The sequence below is a fragment of the Gymnogyps californianus genome, chromosome 15 (genome assembly GCF_018139145.2).
Source record: "Gymnogyps californianus isolate 813 chromosome 15, ASM1813914v2, whole genome shotgun sequence".
In the NCBI taxonomy this organism is placed as follows: Eukaryota; Metazoa; Chordata; class Aves; order Accipitriformes; family Cathartidae; genus Gymnogyps; species Gymnogyps californianus.
The window spans coordinates 4184935-4204010 of record NC_059485.1 but is presented as its reverse complement, the minus strand read 5'-3'; the positions used below and the strand labels follow the sequence as shown (position 1 = coordinate 4204010).

The 19076-nt window shown below is 48.4% G+C and overlaps 4 protein-coding genes across 6 annotated transcripts; 2 read left to right on the top strand and 2 right to left on the bottom strand.

The window, feature by feature from the left end:
- Nucleotides 1-158: 158 nt before the first annotated feature.
- On the top strand, nt 159-2071 carry BUD31 (BUD31 homolog). Its single transcript, XM_050905706.1, has 4 exons — nt 159-363; nt 916-1038; nt 1279-1445; nt 1793-2071. Exons 1-4 carry the CDS (start codon nt 270-272, stop codon nt 1841-1843), a joined length of 435 nt encoding a protein of 144 aa, XP_050761663.1. The 5' UTR covers nt 159-269; the 3' UTR covers nt 1844-2071.
- A 646-nt stretch (nt 2072-2717) lies between these two features.
- Nucleotides 2718-7127, bottom strand: PTCD1 (pentatricopeptide repeat domain 1). The gene is made up of 7 exons (XM_050906178.1): nt 6657-7127; nt 6278-6418; nt 5852-6070; nt 5114-5215; nt 4016-4768; nt 3123-3305; nt 2718-2897 (listed from the first exon to the last, which is right to left on the bottom strand). The coding sequence occupies exons 1-7, from the start codon at nt 7125-7127 to the stop codon at nt 2718-2720; spliced, it is 2049 nt and encodes a 682-aa protein (XP_050762135.1).
- A 350-nt stretch (nt 7128-7477) lies between these two features.
- Nucleotides 7478-14550, top strand: CPSF4 (cleavage and polyadenylation specific factor 4). 3 transcript variants are annotated; one of them, XM_050905704.1, is made up of 8 exons: nt 7478-7633; nt 8585-8635; nt 9157-9309; nt 10101-10196; nt 10349-10442; nt 10899-10971; nt 11862-11954; nt 13333-14550. In XM_050905704.1, exons 1-8 carry the CDS (start codon nt 7531-7533, stop codon nt 13399-13401), a joined length of 732 nt encoding a protein of 243 aa, XP_050761661.1. In that variant the 5' UTR covers nt 7478-7530; the 3' UTR covers nt 13402-14550. The 3 variants fall into 3 exon arrangements, with proteins under 3 accessions (XP_050761661.1, XP_050761662.1, XP_050761660.1); XM_050905705.1 differs by having other exon boundaries at nt 11844-11954; XM_050905703.1 differs by having other exon boundaries at nt 10899-10993; nt 11809-11954.
- A 1162-nt stretch (nt 14551-15712) lies between these two features.
- ATP5MF (ATP synthase membrane subunit f) lies at nt 15713-17474 on the bottom strand. The gene is made up of 4 exons (XM_050905707.1): nt 17440-17474; nt 17244-17351; nt 16258-16374; nt 15713-15889 (listed from the first exon to the last, which is right to left on the bottom strand). The coding sequence occupies exons 1-4, from the start codon at nt 17453-17455 to the stop codon at nt 15861-15863; spliced, it is 270 nt and encodes an 89-aa protein (XP_050761664.1). The 5' UTR covers nt 17456-17474; the 3' UTR covers nt 15713-15860.
- Between the last annotated feature and the right edge of the window lie 1602 nt (nt 17475-19076).

The following is a 19076-nucleotide window of genomic DNA, read 5'->3' as shown; positions in this document are numbered from 1 at the left end:
GGCGGATGCAGCGGTCACCCCAGGGTCTGCCGGTATCTCCAGGGCCGCATTGGGCGAGATTTTATCTCTTTCACGAGCTCGATAAAGCTTATTTTTATCATTGAAGTGCAAAATGGCAAAGGGGCACAGAAATCTTAGGGGAAATATCTCTTAACAACTGTTTTCCTTTCGTTTTTTTCCAGTGGTTCTCAGGGCTTTGAAGCACCTGCACGTTTGAGTGCTGGCAAACCCTCGTTCGCTCGCCTTTCGCCTTCCTCGTTTCTGAGGCAATGCCCAAAGTGAAGAGGAGCAGGAAGCCTCCCCCGGATGGCTGGGAGCTGATTGAGCCAACGCTGGATGAGCTGGATCAGAAGATGAGAGAAGGTAGGTGGCAGAGCTGGGTGTTCTCAAGGATATGACCCTGAAACAAGCTAATCCTTAAACTGCTTCATGAAGCACAGCTTCCCCCGCGAATGTAGATTGACCTTTTTTTATATCTTTGCCCCGCAGTGATACTGCAGACTGAGACTGGGCCAGTACTGGTCGCTTTTTTTCTGGGTGCGCACTGGTTACAGAGCACAGAGGTTTGGTGTACAGTTGTTTTAGGGCACGCAATGGCCGAGCCCTGGCTGAAGCTTGCTGGTGTGCATGGAGGGACTGGTGGCTCTGGTCAGACGAGCCAGAGCAGCCATGAAGTCACCTGCCATCCCAGCACGGGTCATGTCATCCCCACTGTCATTCTGGTTTTGTTTCCTAAAGGAGCTGTTCCAGGCCAGGTCCCTTTCATGTGAATCTTTTCCCATTAAACTTGATCTTATCTCTGTAAGGTATTAAAGTTATGAACGCTCTTGGAACGGTTTATTGCAAAGTGACTAAGGAAATAAGTTGGCCGCCTGAAACAGTCAGCTGAAACCTGGTGTTTGTGTTCCCTCCCAGCGGAGACCGAGCCTCACGAAGGGAAGAGGAAAGTGGAATCCCTTTGGCCTATCTTCAGAATTCATCACCAGAAAACACGTTACATCTTTGATCTCTTCTATAAAAGAAAAGCTATCAGCAGAGGTGAGGAATGCAAATGCTTTACCCTGGGCAGGGGAAAACAGAACGGAGTAAGGTGTCCGCCTGCGGATGCGCCTGACCTGGGGCGTTGGTGGGAAGGATCAGGTTTCTGGGGAGGGAAGAGGGAGGGAAGGCTGGCAGCTGCCAGGCTTTAACTGCTAGTTACTACAGCTAGTAATTTCTGATGGCGAGTCTTCTAACGCTTCCCGAGAGCTGCTTCTGATGGTGTCTGCTCCTCTACAGAGCTCTATGAATACTGCATCAAGGAAGGATACGCTGACAAAAACCTGATTGCAAAGTGGAAAAAACAGGGTTACGAGAACCTCTGCTGCCTGCGGTGTATCCAGACGCGGGACACCAACTTTGGAACCAACTGCATCTGCAGGGTCCCCAAAAGCAAGCTGGAAGTGGTAAGAGTTTTCAGCTTGTTCCTCTGCTTGTCTGGACCCTTGCAGTACCCGGTCTAACTTCTCCCAGGTCAGGGACAGTAGAGGAGGTAGTGCTGTTCTTCCTTGTAATTTCCACTAGTTCTAACATTTTCTGTCTTTGCTGGTAGAGTTGGCATCTAGTCGGTTCTAAAGTTACTGTCAGCTTTGGCATGCAGTCGTTTAAAGTTGTTAAAGTATGGGAAACAACAGAAAACTAGATGGTAGAAACCCTTCCCGCGCAGACCCGTTCTCTGCCTTGAGGCTCAAGCCTGCTGGTCTGTCCGCTCACGTAGCTTGGCTGAAATACTCTCCTCATGTTTCTTTTCCAGGGGAGAATCATTGAATGCACTCACTGCGGATGCAGAGGCTGTTCTGGGTGAAGCCTTTAGCTGTAAGACTACTTTTTGAACTCTGAGGGATATCATCCTACGCAATGGACTATTAGTGCAGTTATAGCCACCTTCTGTGTGATTGGGTATTTCTGTATAGCAATTAAACCAGCGACGTATTCATCTGGATCGTATATACAATGGTGGTTGTTTTGGAGTAGGTTTTTGTGTAGCCATTTATTTTAAAATAAAGTCTGCGCTCCTGAGAGAGCAGTGCGATCTTCTGGCAAAACGTTTCTATGCCCCTCTTCTCCTGTTGGATGTGTTTTGGTTGGTTTGTTTGTTTGAAGGTTGCTCTACATACTGTGAGGTGTTCTAAATGTGGGTTGTTTTTTAACCCGCTCATATCCCTCTTTCTCAACTAACTGAATTTAAAAGGCTGTGTGGAAAGGAAATAACAACAGTTCTCAAATGTCCAGTCTGATTCATTCCTTGTGTAGAAGGAAGCTAAATTTCACTGGAACTCTCTGCTAAGGTTTGTAACCTGGAATTAGTGTGTAGATCCATTCAGGAATGCTAGCAGTCTATAGACTTACCGGCCACATGTTAAGTGCCCAGATGAACACAGGAAAGAGACAAAACTAGCACTGAGCTAAACCACTGTTAAATCTGATTTTGCTTCTTCCTTGTTTAGCACGGGGTTTGTTAAACTACAGCCTATCTAATCCTCTGCACTTTAAGGAAATTCCCTGAAAATGTATTTGCTTCTCCTTAAAAGGAAGGACAAGTATTTTATTATGCAGTTACCGCAAGTACTTGGGTTCATGGAAATACAAAGCAGCTTTACTACACGACAGTTTAAGGGAGCAAGGTCCAAGTTCTTCCAGCACGAGGAAGATGCAGGACTTCAGCGTCCTGCTCACTGCTACTTCTGCCCTGGCTGCTCCTGCACAGCCTCTTCCTTCTTGTCATCTACCGCACGTTTCGCTGTTCTGTATTTTTCCCAGGGGTGAGGGGTCTCCTCTCCTGCCATTACTTTTAACCACCGATAGTAGTAGCCACGGAAACCATCAATTTTCTCCAGGTATGGGTTCTTTGACTTATACTGCAAACAGAAATCCAACAAAACAAGTTTCTGTTAGAAGAGAGCTCGCTTCAATACCAGCATGCAATAGCTACAAGCTGCTACTAAAGAAACAGCTACCAAGTAACCGTCAGCCAGATCAGACAAACCCAAAGGAAAAAGACTCAGGCAGACATCTTAAGTTTCCCCTCCCTTGTTGGTGTCCTTCGTGATGCCTTCGCACTGTGACCAGTCGTGGCTACTTACCCTGTCAAATTTCGGAGGGTACTGTGCTGCGAACTCCAGCTGGCGTATGATAACTTCATTGGGAGGCACCTGGCTATTCCTCATGTCTCGCAGGATCTCTGTGAGGTACCTGTAATCCAGCTGCCTCACAGCGGCAGCAATGAGGGTGCTGTAGATGTACTTGTTGGGAGTTACTCCAGACCTCTGGAAACAACAAACGCTACAGTTAAACTTGTTTATCTGCCGACTAGTGCAGGACTCCTAGAAGGAAAAGGCAGGCAGGCACTTCTTGCACAAGGAGCACAGCTCTCGCTCCAGAACCCGTGTAGAACTGGTTCTACAGTGCCAGCACAGCCCTTCCCATGAGCCCCCTCCTATGCCAGCGCAGGTGTAGGACAGGCCACGTGAGCTGGCACCTAGAGTTGCATGTTTTTGGAGTGAGAACACAACCACTCACCACAGAAACCTCCGCAGGTCTTTTTAGAAGCATTAACGCTTCACTTTGCCTCTTCCTGCAGCTCGAACCCCAAGCAGCAGAGTTTATTACCTTCAAATCTGAGAGTAACTGCAGTCCATCCTTCTCTCGGTGGCAAGCGATCGCCAAGTTACAAAAGGTCTGGAGGTTAGGCGACAGTCCCCTCTTCACTAGAGCTGGCAGCACACTCTGCAAGATACAAGTGTTGGCATCAGTTTCCAAAAAGTCTCGCTGTAGCTTTCCAGACAGAGTGCCGAATGTGCTAGAACAGAATCCATACATGCTTAGAAATTAAACCAAGCACTGGTTTGTGGAAAACAGTGTGAGATCCCCAGTTTCTATTGCAGATAGAGGAACAGGTCTCACAGCAAAACACAGCTAACACGGGAGGCCTGAGACAAGGAGGTGGTGACAGGGCTGGTTCTGAGTTTTTTCTCACCTTTGCTCCTTCCAGGTCTCCCTGACAACTTTTCTTCCTTATTAAGGTGTTAAAGAAGGTCACATCTACTTTCACTTTATGCTCATCTAGGAGTGCCAGCAAAGAGGACTCCGAGGGGCTTTGGGGTTCCACCAGCTCAGCCAGTAACGTAAATGTTTTAATATTGGGTTCTGCATTGTCTTCTTTCATTTTATTCAAGAAGCCCTCCACACCCCCCATCAAAGCCAGTCGATCGGACGGCGTGGCCACTGTCCCCAAGGAAACCACGGCTGCGTCGGGCATCCTGGAATCCAGCAAGTTGGGCAGGTTGCAGAAATGCAGCTTCTGGCTTAGGCGTGCTTGTTCCTGCTCCATCTTGTTCTGGCCTCTCCTCATCAACGCTCCAGTCCTGCTGTGAGCTACGCTGGGGCTGTCGAGAGCAGCTGGCTCTGTTTCAGCCCGATTCACATCTTTATGTTGTTGCCAGATCTGTTCTTCAGGCTGCACCGAACTCTCCTGAAATAATTGCTTTTCCATAGCTTCCACATCCAGCTGGACAGCAGCTGCGCTCTCTGATCCCTTCTTCCTCTGATTTTTCACCTTCTGCCTCCCGGGTGCAAGCCTTAGCTGAGATGAGTTCTCATCGGTGGGTCTGAGCAGGAGTCCAGAGGCCACAACCGGATCGCCGATTCCACAGTCTCTTGCAGCACGCAGCATCAAATTGTAAGTGTGGCTGTCGCCCTTTATTCCAAGTTTAGTCATTTGTTTCCAAACCTGAAGAGAGGAAGATGAAGACCAGATGTATGTGACATTAAATAACAGGAGCATTTCTAGCAGACTGTAAGCACATCTGTTAACGGTATCTGCTTGCAGAAAAGGAGCGAGTTTACAGCATGACGAGGTGAGATGCCACTGGACAGTGAACAGCCACCTCGAGCTAGTACAGTCCTGTGGTTTACCTGCGTACGAGATGTCCTAATGGAAGTCTAGTTTACAGAACAACTCCTAGGAGGAGCTGAACTGTTTCATCAGCTCTGAGCAACCTGCTGCCTTCTGTGTGTTCTGCAAGTTACAATACAGAAGCACTTTCTCCTCCCCACTTAGAACATGAAGACAAACCTGTAAGGCATATCGGAAGCCATTTTCACTGTCCTTTATGCAGCTCATGAGAAGGAAGCTGAAGGTCTCGGCTGTGAGAACGTGGCCCTTGTCCACGATTTCCTAAAAGAGCAGAGAGAGCATTAAACTTGCCAGTTACCCAAACGGTCTGTCGCCGCTGGCTCTGAAGCTCAAATACGGCTGTTGTCTTCTGGGGATACATCAGCAACAAAGCATTGGGTGAACTCCCAGTGCTGCGAGCGGAACGATCGCTCCAGGAGAAAGAGAGCCCTGAAACACCTGCACAGATCCTAGCTTCTCCCTGATGGGAGCGACAGGGAATTTGGGGGCAGGAACAGCAATCCTTTTAGCTATCGCCAGACTGGCCCTTCTGAGAAGGGCTGCTGTAAGAGCTCTAAAAGGAGCTAGGTGTCAATATATGGGTCTTCAAAACGAGAAACGGAGACAGACACAGTAGCTGCGAACTCCACAAAAACTTTGTTCGGTAAGTCTTCAACGCACCTGACCAGAGTTTTAAAGCCAACCTCTGCAGCTGCCTCCTTTTATGTACTTAAGCTTAATGTTTGGTATGTACGAAGACAATTGCATTGTATGAGACCAAGGATCGATGAAATAGAAACACGTGATCTGTAATCACCTCTGCTGGAAATGAAAGAAAGAAGTCTATGCAATATGGCAACTTCCAGCAGCTTTAACCAGAGCAGACTACACTTAATATGAGAAAAGTCACGTATTTACCTTCAGTACGTCAAAGCACATCCTGAGATCTGAGCACAGGGCACAGACCTTCAGCAGCGCGTGGTAGGCGATCAGGTTCAGCTCTTCATTTCTGCTCTTTAGCTGCTGCCGTAATTTGAGAGCGCTCTGCAGGCCGGAGTCTTTCCACGGCGATTCGGCACAGGCATTGAACAGGGCTGTGTAAGTGGCCTCGGTGGGAGTTAAGCCTCGTTTTTTCATCTAAGGGAGGAGAAGAACAATGTGAACTGGCTTTTTAGGAAAGGACTTCTAGAATTTCTTAACTTGTTCTTAAGAGTTTCAGGCTAAGAAGGTGCAAACAGCAACTCAAAGGCATTTTGGAGACAAAGTAATGTGACCAAATGCTTGAAACAGTTTTAGCTTAGAAAACGTAATGAAGGTTCGAGAGAGGGGAGAACGTAAACCTACGTCATTGTAGAGCCTGAATGCCTTTTTCACGTAGCCAACCCTGCCACAGCCGCCAATTAGAACAGTGTAATTGCTTTCTTCCGGCCGCACACGCTCTTCCTTCAGCATCTCCACCTCAAACAGCTCCAGAGCCTCCGCCAGCTACAGGGAAGAGGAAAACCCACGATGAGGCAGCAAGAGAATCAATTACAATGGATATTAATATACGCAGCTGTGGGCAGGTCGTGGCAGAAGTCCCTCAGAGCACGGGATTCCTCACAAATTCTTATTTTACTTCTTTCTGTAAAGATGCTGAGTGGTAGGACGATACAGATGGGCCAGAGTTGCATCTTTCATCAATGCTATTAAAAACCAAAGAAGGGAAGAGCTGGGAACAAACCTTGTCGGCTTTGATGAGGGCTTTGCACTTTAAGAAGTACCAGTACGGGGTGTTCTTAGGACCGCGGCGAGGTTTTCTTTCCGGTTCTTCCTCTCCCTCTTCTTGAAGCTTTAAGTTCTGAAAGCGCGATGTGGTTTTGTGATAATAATTTCTAGAAGAAAATTTATCAGACAGCGTCCCGAACTCCACGCCTTCATCCTCATCCTCCTCCTCACCAACAGCTTCAGCGCAGCTGCCCGCATCGACCTCTCTCAGGTCGCTGCCGGGCAGCTTGCAGGACGCTTGTGACGAACGGAACGGCCTCCAGCCCGGCAGCGGCCACTGGCCCGGGGGCCGGAGCAGGCGCGGCGCCTTCCCGGGCTGCTCGGGGACTGCCCACCGCCCCCGCGGGAGAGCGGAGGAGGCCCAGCGGCACCGCGAGGCGAGCGGCCGCAGGGGGGGGAGGAGGAGGAGGAGCCGCACGGACCTCATGATGTGCCCGTGGCCACCGGGAGGCCGCGTCCCCGGCAGCGGAGCGGGGACCAGCCCCGGGCCCGCACCGGCCCCGCTCCGCTCAACCTCACCTCAGCCACGGCGCCTGCGCGGGCGGAAGGGGCGGGGAGCGGAGCCGACCGGCGCGCTCTGATTGGCGGAGGCGCGCGTGGGCGCGCGTTGCCCGCTGGGCGGCGGGGTCAGAGGTGATTCCCGGCATTCCGCGGGCGGGCGGCGCGGGGCGGCGAGGTGCTGCCGCCGCCGCCTCCCCTCTCCTCAGGCGCTGCCGGCGCGGAGCGGAGCGGGCCGGGCCGGGCCAGCCCGGGCCCGGCCGCCCGCCGCCACCACCGCCACCACCATACCCCCCCTTCCTTCCCGCTGCCGCCGCCCCCCAGCCGCCACCATGCAGGAGCTCATCGCCAGCGTGGACCACATCAAGTTCGACCTGGAGCTGGCCGTGGAGCAGCAGCTGGGGGCGCAGCCGCTGCCCTTCCCCGGCATGGACAGTGCGTGCGGGCACCGGGCGCTGCGCGGCTCCCTCCTCCCCGGGGTGCTCGGGGCTGGCTCTTGTCCGCCGTCACCGGAGCCGTCCGCGGGGCTGGGGCCGCCCCCGGGCTCCCGCCCGGGGGCAGCTGGGGCGGGGGGTGGGAGGTTTGCGAGGGTCTGAGCGCCTTGCTCAGGTCTTATCCTTAGATCCACCCGGCTTCTGCTTTCCCTGTGCGGTTTCTGTCTTAATCCAGATGTTTTTCGTTCCTGCTTAATGAAAGTTGTAGTTAGTACCCAGCCAGGCTGGAAAACGAAAGTTGAGGCATTATCGTGAATAAACATCGCTTTCCTGCACAGTACTTTATTATTGTTTTTTCATTCCCTTTTGATCGATAAGGCATTTTGATGGCAGGGAGACTTCATCTTTAGGTATATCTGTGGCCTGGTCTCTAAACCTTTTCCTCCAGTCTAATAATCTGGTAGTCTCAGGAGACTCATAGTTTGCTGAAATTTTCTGGCTGGGCTACTAACCTTGCGTTTTAATTCCCTCGAATGTTGTGGTTCCTGTTGCTCAGGATCAGCAAGGGGTAACACACTAATGGTTGTTTCAGGATGTTCTGGTCAAAAGACGTAAGACTGTCGTTACCAGGACTGTAAATACAGAGTTCACTGACATGATTGACTTAACAGCAGAGGAAAACCCGGTCAATAAAACCTAAATATCTGAAAAGCAAAACAAGCACCGCCAACCTCTGCAAATTCCCCTTGGTGTCCCCCAAGAAGAATACAGATCTTTGTGAGGGCCAGACCTGAACAAGGAACTTATGCGGGAAAGTAAATTCCCCAAACCAAAATGCTGCTGTTCTTTTGATGTTGAGGACCAGATTGTCTTTCTGGGGAAGCAAATATTTTAAAAGTTGCCACTTTGAAACTTTGTTAAAATTAATTATGTTTCTTTGTTCTCTCCGCAGAATCAGGCGCAGCTGTCTGTGAATTTTTTTTAAAAGCGGCTTGTGGAAAAGGCAAGTAGTATTTCCAATACAATTATACTCATGGGAGTGGAGGGGGAAAACTAGGTTTTCTAGCACTGTCTACAGTACTCTTGTTTTTTGTAAAGATGAGGGGATAACCTAGATAGAGGATAAAACTGACAGATGTTGGAATAACTCCAGCAATTGTGAAATAATGGTATTTTTTTAAGAAATTGGGAGGTGAATAAGCAAAGCTACCAGCAAAGCAAGGCTTGAACTTACCGCATGCAGACCTTGCTGTGGATGTGCCTGTATTAGTTGCTGTGGGTCGTGGTTGCCAGGATTAAGAGCTGGAGACTACGTTGCTTAGCTCGTTGGAGGGTAACATAAGACTTGTCTGGAACTCCCTGTTTTGCTGTTGCCACTGAAAGCTAAATTCATAAGAAAAAGTGATGCGTTCTGAAACCCGTCTTGCAGAGGGGAATGAAGTGTTGCTGTTGCCCTGTGCCTTCTTGTGCCACAGATTTTAACTGTTCTTTTTTTTCCCTTCTCCTTGCCCCATCCTTCCTCAGGAGGCATGTGCCCGTTCCGACACATCAGTGGGGAAAAGACAGTTGTTTGCAAACACTGGCTACGAGGACTGTGCAAAAAGGGAGACCAGTGCGAGTTTCTGCACGAGTACGACATGACCAAGATGCCTGAGTGTTACTTCTACTCCAAATTTGGTAAGGGGCGTTGTAGCTCCTACTTAGCGTTCCTTGCTGGCGTGGGAGTCTGGTGAAGAGGATCCTGGTACATCCCTCTCATCCATCTTCAGAGCATTACAGTTCTTCTGTGTCTGATGATATTGTTAGATTGTAATTTTTCAGATCTGCTTAGTCCTTCATCTTATTATCCCCCTAAATTTGTGACGTATTGTAGATGTCTTCTCTCTCAAGAGCTTGTCCCTTGGGGGAAGAGGGGGGAAGTTCAAGTTTTTACTGGGTTTTATGCCTTATGTTCTGTTTTGGGTATGAGATGAGTAGGCTGAGCAGTTGGTCTTTGCATGACTCTTATTTTGGGGAGTTGATGAGCAGCAGAGGGCATGGGGGTGCAAAACTTTTATGCACTTGCTTTCCAGCTCTGGAGATCTGGACATAATGAGGCAACTTGCTGTCAGAAACTTACAGTCTTGTAGGTTTCCTTGGATTGAGGTTAGTGCGCAATTTGTAGTTTCTCCACACTTCTGGTGCACTAAATGTTTGGTTTTTGTTATCATGACTGCTCTTTCAAATTTAGTTTCCGCATTGTTTTTAAAAGCACACATAAATAATCCAGTCTGGTAGAACTTTACACACCAGGGGTGAGTCCTTGGTGTTCTTCATCTAGGTTAAGGCAGGCAGTAAGACTGTTGTGCCTGAACTTATAAATGTTGGTAACAGCTTTGTGGGAGCTACATGATCCAGGTAATGTTTTGAGAGTCATTTGATCTCAAACCTGCACCATTCACTAAGAAGTGTGTTTGCCTTTGGTACAGGGGAATGCAGTAACAAAGAATGTCCATTCTTGCACATTGACCCGGAGTCTAAGATCAAAGACTGTCCCTGGTATGACAGAGGCTTCTGTAAACATGGTATGTATGTCGCACGGTTGCTGCTTCTGTGGCTATAGATCAAGGGTAGGGTGTTGCTATTCTTTCTTTGTGTGATCTGCTTGTGTACCTGTTACTGCTGAGTGCTGGGGTATGTATATATGGAACGTGAACTGCTGAGCTTTGTGTTGCAGGTCCGCTCTGCAGGCACCGACACACTCGAAGAGTCATTTGTGTGAATTACCTAGTAGGATTCTGTCCGGAGGGGCCTACCTGTAAATTCATGCAGTGAGTATGCTTCCAGGCTTGTCCTGTAATCTTGTGTTTCCATTGTAATCCGGTATATGTCACATGAGGGTGCTCCAGTGCTTCCCAGTGGCTCTGGAGATTTGGCCAACGTTTAGTTTGTTGTACCGATTTGAGGATATGGGGCAGGGCCTCTTCAGGGAGTTACTGGTAAGACTCTAGAGTGGTGATCAGATGCCATCAGTGTAGTGGGATCACATGGGTTTATATTCTAGAAGACTTCACAGGTAGAGGGATATACCACATACTGGATTGTCATTTTCTTATACGTAATTGCTGAGCGTCAGAATGCAAAGAGAAGTGGGGAGGTCTATTTTCTGTGAGCCGAATTTAATTGGCTGAATGTTTGTTTTGTTGTTTGGAGTTACTTGACTGAGCTGATGGTAAAATGTTGGCTTGCGATTTGAGAATCGATTTTCTTGTTTCCATCTAAACCAGCCCTCGGTTTGAACTGCCAATGGGAACCACAGAGCAACCACCACTGCCTCAGCCGACACAAACACAGCAAAAGGTACACAATTCCCCTGCCTCCCCTCCACGCCCACCCTCAAAGCATTTTCCACCGTGCTGTAAAAGAGGGTATATTGTCTAGCAGTCAAAACTGGACACCTGGGCTCTTGGATCTGGCTTGCTGGAAAGTCTTGGAGAAATACTCACTGAATGAGGGAAAACCTTTCCTATTTTACAACAGGGTGTGATATTCTGTTGTAATTAAGAACTTGGAGATAAATCCTAATAAACCGCAAAGCACTGTCCCTTCTCTCTCCTCCTCCCAGCCCTCTAATGTCCACCATCTGATCACAACAGACTGCTGTTGCCTTCGTCCTGGGAGCGTGGTGTTTTGCTTTGTTCTGTTTCTCCCCTCGCCTTGGTTAACCTTCTCAGTCCTTCGTACTGTCCTCCAGCTCAGAGGCCAGCAGTGGCAGTTCTGTTGCTTGGGGCGCTGCCTGGAAGGGAGGGTGCTATGCAAGAATTAAGCAGTGAGCAACCCTGAGTGCTGTTGTAATGCTGAAAGCGCTACAATTGCTCCAACTTTACATGGAGATCTAGTCACAGAACACTCCCACATTACATAGAAGCACTCCATACGTGGTTGTGCAGCAGTCTGCCAGTTTTTGTAATCTGCGTGACATCTCTCAGTGATGGCAATGATATTTTAGCAGCCTAAACCTACTCTCTAAATCTGCTTTCCAGAGAAAAGCAGGATCTCTAGCCTTTGTAAGCCTCAGTGCTTGATTTCTTCTCTCTGGTGCTCCAGCTGGCAGAGCACCCACACATCGATTTGGAGGAAAATTGATCATTTGATATACGGAGTGCTCTTTTCCCTTCTTAACTAAATAACAAGCATAAAGGTCTTTATCCTCAATGCACTTAACGAGTCAGAACTCTTCTAACCAACAGAGGACACCCCAAGTCATTGGAGTCATGCAGTCTCAAAACAACAACACTGGGAACAGAGGACCCCGGCCGTTGGAGCAGGTCACCTGCTACAAGGTAATTCAGAGGGGAGGGACGGGGAGGGAAAGCAGAGGGTGCTAGATTTAAGCAGTACAGAGCACACATCACCTGGACTACATCATGCTGCTTTGCTGCTGGTTGCTTGTCACAGGCAAAGGAACGGACTGTTGCCTGTGGGGTGTTGGTCCTGCAAAAGGTTTTTTTTCACAGTGTAAACAGGTTCGTGAAATGTGCGCTCTGCTCAATAGACGTTGCATCTTGGTGCCCGGGTACAGCTGTGGGAATTAGCGTTGAGTTCTGAGGCCTCTAGGTCGCTGGTTTGCCAGCTCATGGACTTGCTGTGACAATTAAGGCTCCTGTAGGACAGACTTTGTTCGTCTGCTAATAAACAGGAAACCCTACCACAATGACAGTTAAAGGAACTGTACGTTTCAAAATAACAGTTAATGTTAATTTTGTATCATGAGTTAATTTGCCGACACTTGGTGACTGTAGAAAGATTTTCTTCTCCCCTGTTAGCCTGGAAGGTCCTTGCGAGTAACAGAAATGGAATATGCAAAGACTGTTCAGTATTTCAGCTGTAAGTGCACCCCGTTGCTGTCAAACCGAGGAATGAGCTATTCACCTTGGTTGCTCGTTGAGGAGCACCAGTAAAACTTTGACCCAATTGAGTTTCCATCTCTGTTTATTTTTCCACAAAAGCCCCAACCCTAGCCACTAGAAGAGGGCAAAGAATCTTACTGTCCCATCAGCTTTGACAGTTACGTCGTCGTACATGCCAACTTCTGTGCCTTAGGTGCTTGTTTGGATAAAAATTACTGTGATTGGAGAGGGATATTAAGCAGCTGAATCCATTTCACTGAAAACCTTTAATAGCTGCTTATTATTTTAGCTGCAAGTACGTTACATATCTGGAGAATGCTGTTGCACCAGATACTGGCATTTCTCTCTGGGCTTGAATAGCTTCAAGGTGCAAAGTCATGAATCTCTTTTTCAGATGCACTTTTCTCTGTCTTAATTCAGGATAGCCGATCAGGAGAGTCCCCATAGATCTCTGATTTAGTGCATATCAGATGGAGCAGTCTTGGAAGCCTCAAACATTGAAATTCTCCTTGTGCGTTCCAGCCCTTTGCTGTTCACGGTGGTGTGCTGAGAGCTCTCTCCTTTGTAGTGTGTTATTATAACGTGGTGTCAGGTTGCTCCCAGCACAGAAGCGGCTTTTGCTCCAAGGAGTGGAAATAGCCCATAAATCGTGCCCCTTGTGACACCATGTTTCACTTCACCTGCTAAATGCTGCGTCTTCCATACGCGGAAAAGCTTCCAAATCGAACAGTTGCCGGCTACCTTAGTGAAGGCAGCTAGAGGGAAAAAAGCTGTAACTGTGTAATAATTCCTCTCTCTCTTTCTCTTTTAGTGTGGTGAAAAAGGTCATTATGCCAACAGATGCACCAAAGGACATCTGGCCTTTCTCAGTGGACAGTGAAAGAGCAGAACGAAGAGTGCAAGGGAGCTATTAACACTGAGAAAAGGTTTCTGCCTAGCACTATGTCTTGAACTATTAATCAGGTTGTTTTTTAATGCCATTACTGAAAGAACTGGTCAGAGGCTGGCTGCTGCTAAGCAACATTTTTGTAATTGTCCACAACTTTTTTTTATGTTTTAACCTTTTTAAAATAGATTTTGGCCTCCGCCTATTTTCATTGAGCCCTGCTGAAAGGTAGATCTAAAAGCCAATAGATACGCAAACCCCTCACCGGTGCAGCACTCTACGTAAACGCATCTTACGCCAGTGTTTCTTTAAAGTGTTTTCCTTCTGCCACTTCTCTTTGGAGAGCCTGCAGCGTTTCAGCCCTCCCTGTGGAAGCAGGAAGACTGACTGGGAAAACTGATACTTGAAATGCCTTCCCTTCAGTGAGGAAGCAGGGATTCTGCTGTCCTGTAGCTCTTAAAAAGCAAAGTCGTGTTCCCAGGTCCAGCCTGTTGTAGTCGGTAAGCTTGTCCTGGTGGCTGACTTAACGCGTCACGTACATCAGGCTGTAAAACTCTCGTCCACTTGCTTTGTTTCTGTGCTTCTTGCTATACTGAAGGTTAGAAATTAATCTTCTGGGTGAGAACCGATCAAGGGGAGAATAAATTGGCCTCTCTGTGGTTAGCCAAACAACGAGGAGCAATGATTGTAGGAAAGCTGCACGTGTACTCATTTTCTGTTTGCAAAAAGCAAGGAGGGAAATGAACACGGCTTGAAGAGTAGGAATAGAAGAGCCTTGTCTCAGCCCCCCCAGCGTCCAGCTCACACTGAGCAGGTATTTCCGTAGCCTAGAGAAGACCAAGAAGTGGAGATGTCTATTCTTATGGAACACTGCTTTTAAAAGTGGTAGAGCATTCTTCCGAGAGCAATTTTTGCAAGCCAAAACCCATTCATTTTGTGAGAAGACTATTTCAAAAGGGCCAATGATAAAATGTGAATTAAAAAAAAAAAATTGCACCTACAATGTGAGCCTTATTGATTCTAACCCATCTCTCATTTGCTGACTGCCTTTATACTTTGTTTTTATTGAAATGTACTGATGGAAAAAGCTGGCTGTGAATTTATTTTTTTTTAAGAACAAGGTAATATGACGAGATGAAGAGAAGTGACCGGAGCCTATGTTGGTTTGAATGACTGCAGTTATTTCACTGTGGAGAGTCGGAGTCAGTCAAACTAGAAGTTTCAAGTCTAACTGACTATGGTATGACAGACCATCAGACACTTCTCATAAAATGTCGTGCCCCCAAAGGCTGAACAGTGGCCAAACTATGAGATGCGTTATCTGTGTGTAACTGGGCACGTGCAAAGGGAACTAAAACACTTTGGTGTCTGGCTACCTTCCCCATCTAGTTCAGGAGTTTATGGTCTTCGCTACCTGAACAGGCGTTTTCCAAAAGTGAAAGCCTTTCTGTTACCACTGAGAGATTCTTCATATCCCTTAAGAAGTGGTTTTCACTCTCCCTCCCATTCAGAAAAGGATACTGCAGGTTGTAGCTGCAACGCCCAGCTGCAGTTATGAGCGTCAGCAGGTCGCGGTGTGAGAGGGGGATGCGCTTGCTTAGGGAGGTGCGCGAGGAAGGTCGTCAGCTGGGGCCAAACCCACAGATGCTCCTTTAAACTGCATTTAGGCACATGGTGTCCTCGCTTAAACTTCTCACCCCTGCATTTCAGTCAAGAAACAAAGTTTTCCTTCAGTTTAACTTCATGGACCTTTGTTACGTTAAAGTTCTTTTAAGCTCATACCCCTTCAGAATAACCTTCCAGCTTCTCGTAGCAATGAAAGTAGGTAAAGTTTTGATAGAAAGGTCAGGTTATCAGGGGTAAGAAGCGTTAGAATCCCAGTGACAGAAAGAGTTGCGGACCTCCTTAAAGCTAAACCGATCTCATCTCAGACAGTACTCCACAATGATGGAAAACTGCCCAAATACCTACAGTCCCTGGGTGACAGCCTGGCTGAGCATCAGAAACACGTGGCCGTGCCAACAAGCCTCTTAAAGCTCAGATATTGTTCTTTCAAATCAAAATATATCCTTTCAGCTAGTTGTCCAACCTGTACATAACGGCCATTAAGAAGCAATCCAATGCTTTTTACTTTTCTCAAACAGTTAAATAGGAATTAATTGTAATAGTTTCCCCAGTTCATAACGCAACCCAAGTAGCAGACGCTTTCCCAGCCATCTCTGAACTTATTCTTGAGGGCTGAAGCTCTAAGAAGACAAACTCACTTGCACAGTACAATTAAGAAGTCAGTTATGAGAGTGTCAGCTCAGTAAACGTAGAGTGTATGCACTTTATTATTGGTCATAATAGTTACAGATTTTAATATGAATAGTTCCGATGTCTTCTGTCAGGGTAACTGTTCCAGTAGCCAAGTCTGTTCAAGAGCTGTACCTTCACTTTCTGAAATTCACGCTTCAGTGGTACTTCCTGTGGCGGTCATGCTCTGTATCATTCAAAGTAAAGCAAGTTAATTTTACTGAAGTCACAAGAAAAAAACCACACCTGAAATTACAAGAAAGAAAGCACTCTAAAAAAATCTGAGTATCTGAGTATAATCAGGTCAGGCAGGCAACAAGATCTAAGCTTTCTTCCTCACCAAGAAACTATTGGCCTTGATAACTTACTTAGTAAGCATTCAAGTTTTCTATGGCTAAAAGAAGTTTGCTTGCCCACAGTCTCGGATTCAAGCAGCAATGGTTAGCACAGTCTTTCCTTTTATTTCTAAAAGCAGCAGCAGAGCAACTGTTTTTATTGCCCCAAGCAAGCTTCCAAGCTGCATTATACACACTCAGCCATACTGCTTTTACTTACTCAGGTGACTGTAGCTCCAGATGTAGCTGACAACAACATAACCAGCAAGCACCATGGCGATACCACCGATGCCCCCTTTCTTGACATTGATATATTTATTGTAGTATCTGTCGTAACCTGTGTAGGAGAAAAGTTTTCATAGCAGCCGGATGAGTTGCGTATTTTTCTGTGTCAGAAAGAAGCAGACCGGTTTCACAGAACTTCAGGAAATTGTTTCTAATGAAACGTCTGAGGGTCCTGGAAGCAAGTCTGAGAGAAGGCAACCTGTGTGTTAGTTAAGCAAGGTGAACTCAAGTTCATAGTGCTAAGCCTTAAAAAAAAAGGAAAAAAAAAAAGCCATTTATTATTTTTCCCTAAACATTATTGTGACTTTCATGAACTCAAGCTGCTTTGGAATTATCTAATTCTTTCATACTAGTGTATATACATTATGTAGACGCTTGCATTTGATATAGTGTGTTTAAATCTACCTGAATGCCATATCTGTATCTATAGCAAAGGGCATCGGTCAAAACTTTTGCCAAGTGATCTATAAAAGCCCTGTGTCCTTTCTTATCATCTTTAGGGATCAATTGCTTTTTTTTTTTTTTTTATTTACTTGTGATGTTGGGAAACCTCAAGATTTTCAGCAAATAGGTTCAGGATTCAGGAGTAAGGTCATCATATTTCCTCTTTATACAAGAAAGAATACTGAAACCAAACCTCTGGTGGAGAAAGCCCAGGCAAGAAACAAATTTACCGACGGGAGAACAGGACGCTAGAGGCGGCACTGTTCTGGGGAAGCAAAACCCGCCCTAAAGCAGCCCCTGCACTGCCGGATCCCCCCCGCCGCGGCCAGGGTCCGCTCCAGCAGCCAGAGATGCTTACGCCCTGATCTGCCTAGCTCCGTCAGGAGAAGGGATTCACACCCTCCGGCTCTCCGCCGGCCGAGGGGGTGCGGAGCCGTTTCCGCAGGGCGGGCAGCCCCGCCGCGGGCCCCCCCTCACCTCTTCGCAGGGCCCCCACCATGCCACCGGGGGTGAAGTCTCTCATGGCCAGCCAGGTAGGCAGCTGGCCCAGTTTCACGTCCAGCAGCTTCATGTCCTTGAGGGGAACTGCGGCACAGAGAGAGACACAGCCCGGTCAGCGGGGAAGGGAAGGAGGGAGGGAGCCGCGGTCACCTTGGCGGCCCGCCTCACTCACCCGGCGGCTGCGCCATCTTGCCGCTGCTGCTCTCCGCCGCCGAGGGGGAAGCCGGGAAGGGGCGGGCCGCTGAGGCTCACGGGAGGAAGGTCCGGCGGGAACCCGGATGTTGGGGCGGGTGGCGAAGGGCTGGCGCCATGTTGGGCGGGTCGAGCGGCCACCTTCAGGGCGAGCTCGCTGAGGCGGTGCTGGCCCCGGTGTCGCCATGTCCCTGCCCCATCCCCTCACTGCGGGGGCCAGGTCCCCGAGGAGGGCTGCACACGCTGCCTCAGTTGCCACAGGCACTGCGTTGAGGCCTGTGCCTGTGGGGGGCCCTCTCACGGGGCTGGGGGCACCCTGAGGAGTTTTCCCTCCCTGTCCCGCTCCAGCAGGTCTTCTCAGCAGCCGGGACCCTCGTCAGGAGATGCTGGCCCAGCGACGCAGGATGACTTGTGCAGGGTGTCCTCCGATGCCCCAGGGCAGGCCAGCGCCGTGCACCATCCCCGCCATACCGGTGCTTGCCAGGGCTGTGGAGGTGAAGACTCCTGCAGATCGTGAAAATAGCAGAGACACAAATTCACACGTCTTCATCAGCATCGTCACGAGACTTCGTCAGTAGTCTTTTGGGGGCTGCTGATATCCCACAAATGGACCTTTTCCGGCGTGCTGTGAAGAAGCTGCAACTCTTAACACTGTAAATGTGCATTCACAGATAGTATATATTGCAACGTACATTTAAATTTTTTATCACATATTGTAATGTAGGAAGTGAGGCCTTCTCAGACCTCTTCCAGGGGTCACCTGCCCTCTCCTGCAGCCGCCTTGGGTGGCTTCAAGGCGAGAGGAGGAATGTTAGACTGTATTTTCCCCAGGGATTAGGTGACAGATGAGTAATGTATCGTGTGGTCCCATTTCAGTGCCCACTCAGGACTTTTCCCTGTGGGAATATGCTGCGTTTTACTACAGCTCCTCTGGAAGGAGGTCAAAGTCGAGAGGCCAGGCCTCGGTACGTGGTGGAAGTAAACCTCCGTAACCAGAGTGGTGGAAGAGGTAATGTGCAGATAAAGACAACTTTTGCCTTCCTGCAATAGGAAAGAGCCACCTAGTTTTCTTTCACGTTCCCAAGTGTCTGTCTGGGGGATTTAGTGCTCGCAGGTCCCCAGAAGGTTCCCCCTGGGCAGATAAAACACCTGCAGAGCTGGCCGTGGTGGGAGGCGGGTGGCTTGCGGGGAAGAGGACTCCGGCAGGTGTCACTGGCGCTTAGCAGAATGCAGCTGCTGGGGAGATGCTCTCCATTAGCCTGACCTCTAGAGGTTCTAAATCGTATCGTTCAGGTTCATAAAATACTGTCAGGTTTTGTTGTTGTTTATCGTGCTCAATATGAAAAGCAAAGTGATACAGCAGGAAACAGGGAGCAGGCATCCACCGCTGTTTCTGACAGGTCAGCCGGGACCCCAGGTTTCCTAGATATTACATCTCCATCCCACAGAGGACTGTTGGAACGGATCAGAGATGATGAAGACTAAATTAAGGACACGGAAGGGGGCCTGCAGGGCTCCTACATAGGCACTGAGCTACTAATCTCCACAGCTTTTACTTCTCTTAGGTTGCAGAGTCTTATTCCACATGCCTTCCTCCTGCCACTGCAGGATTCTTGC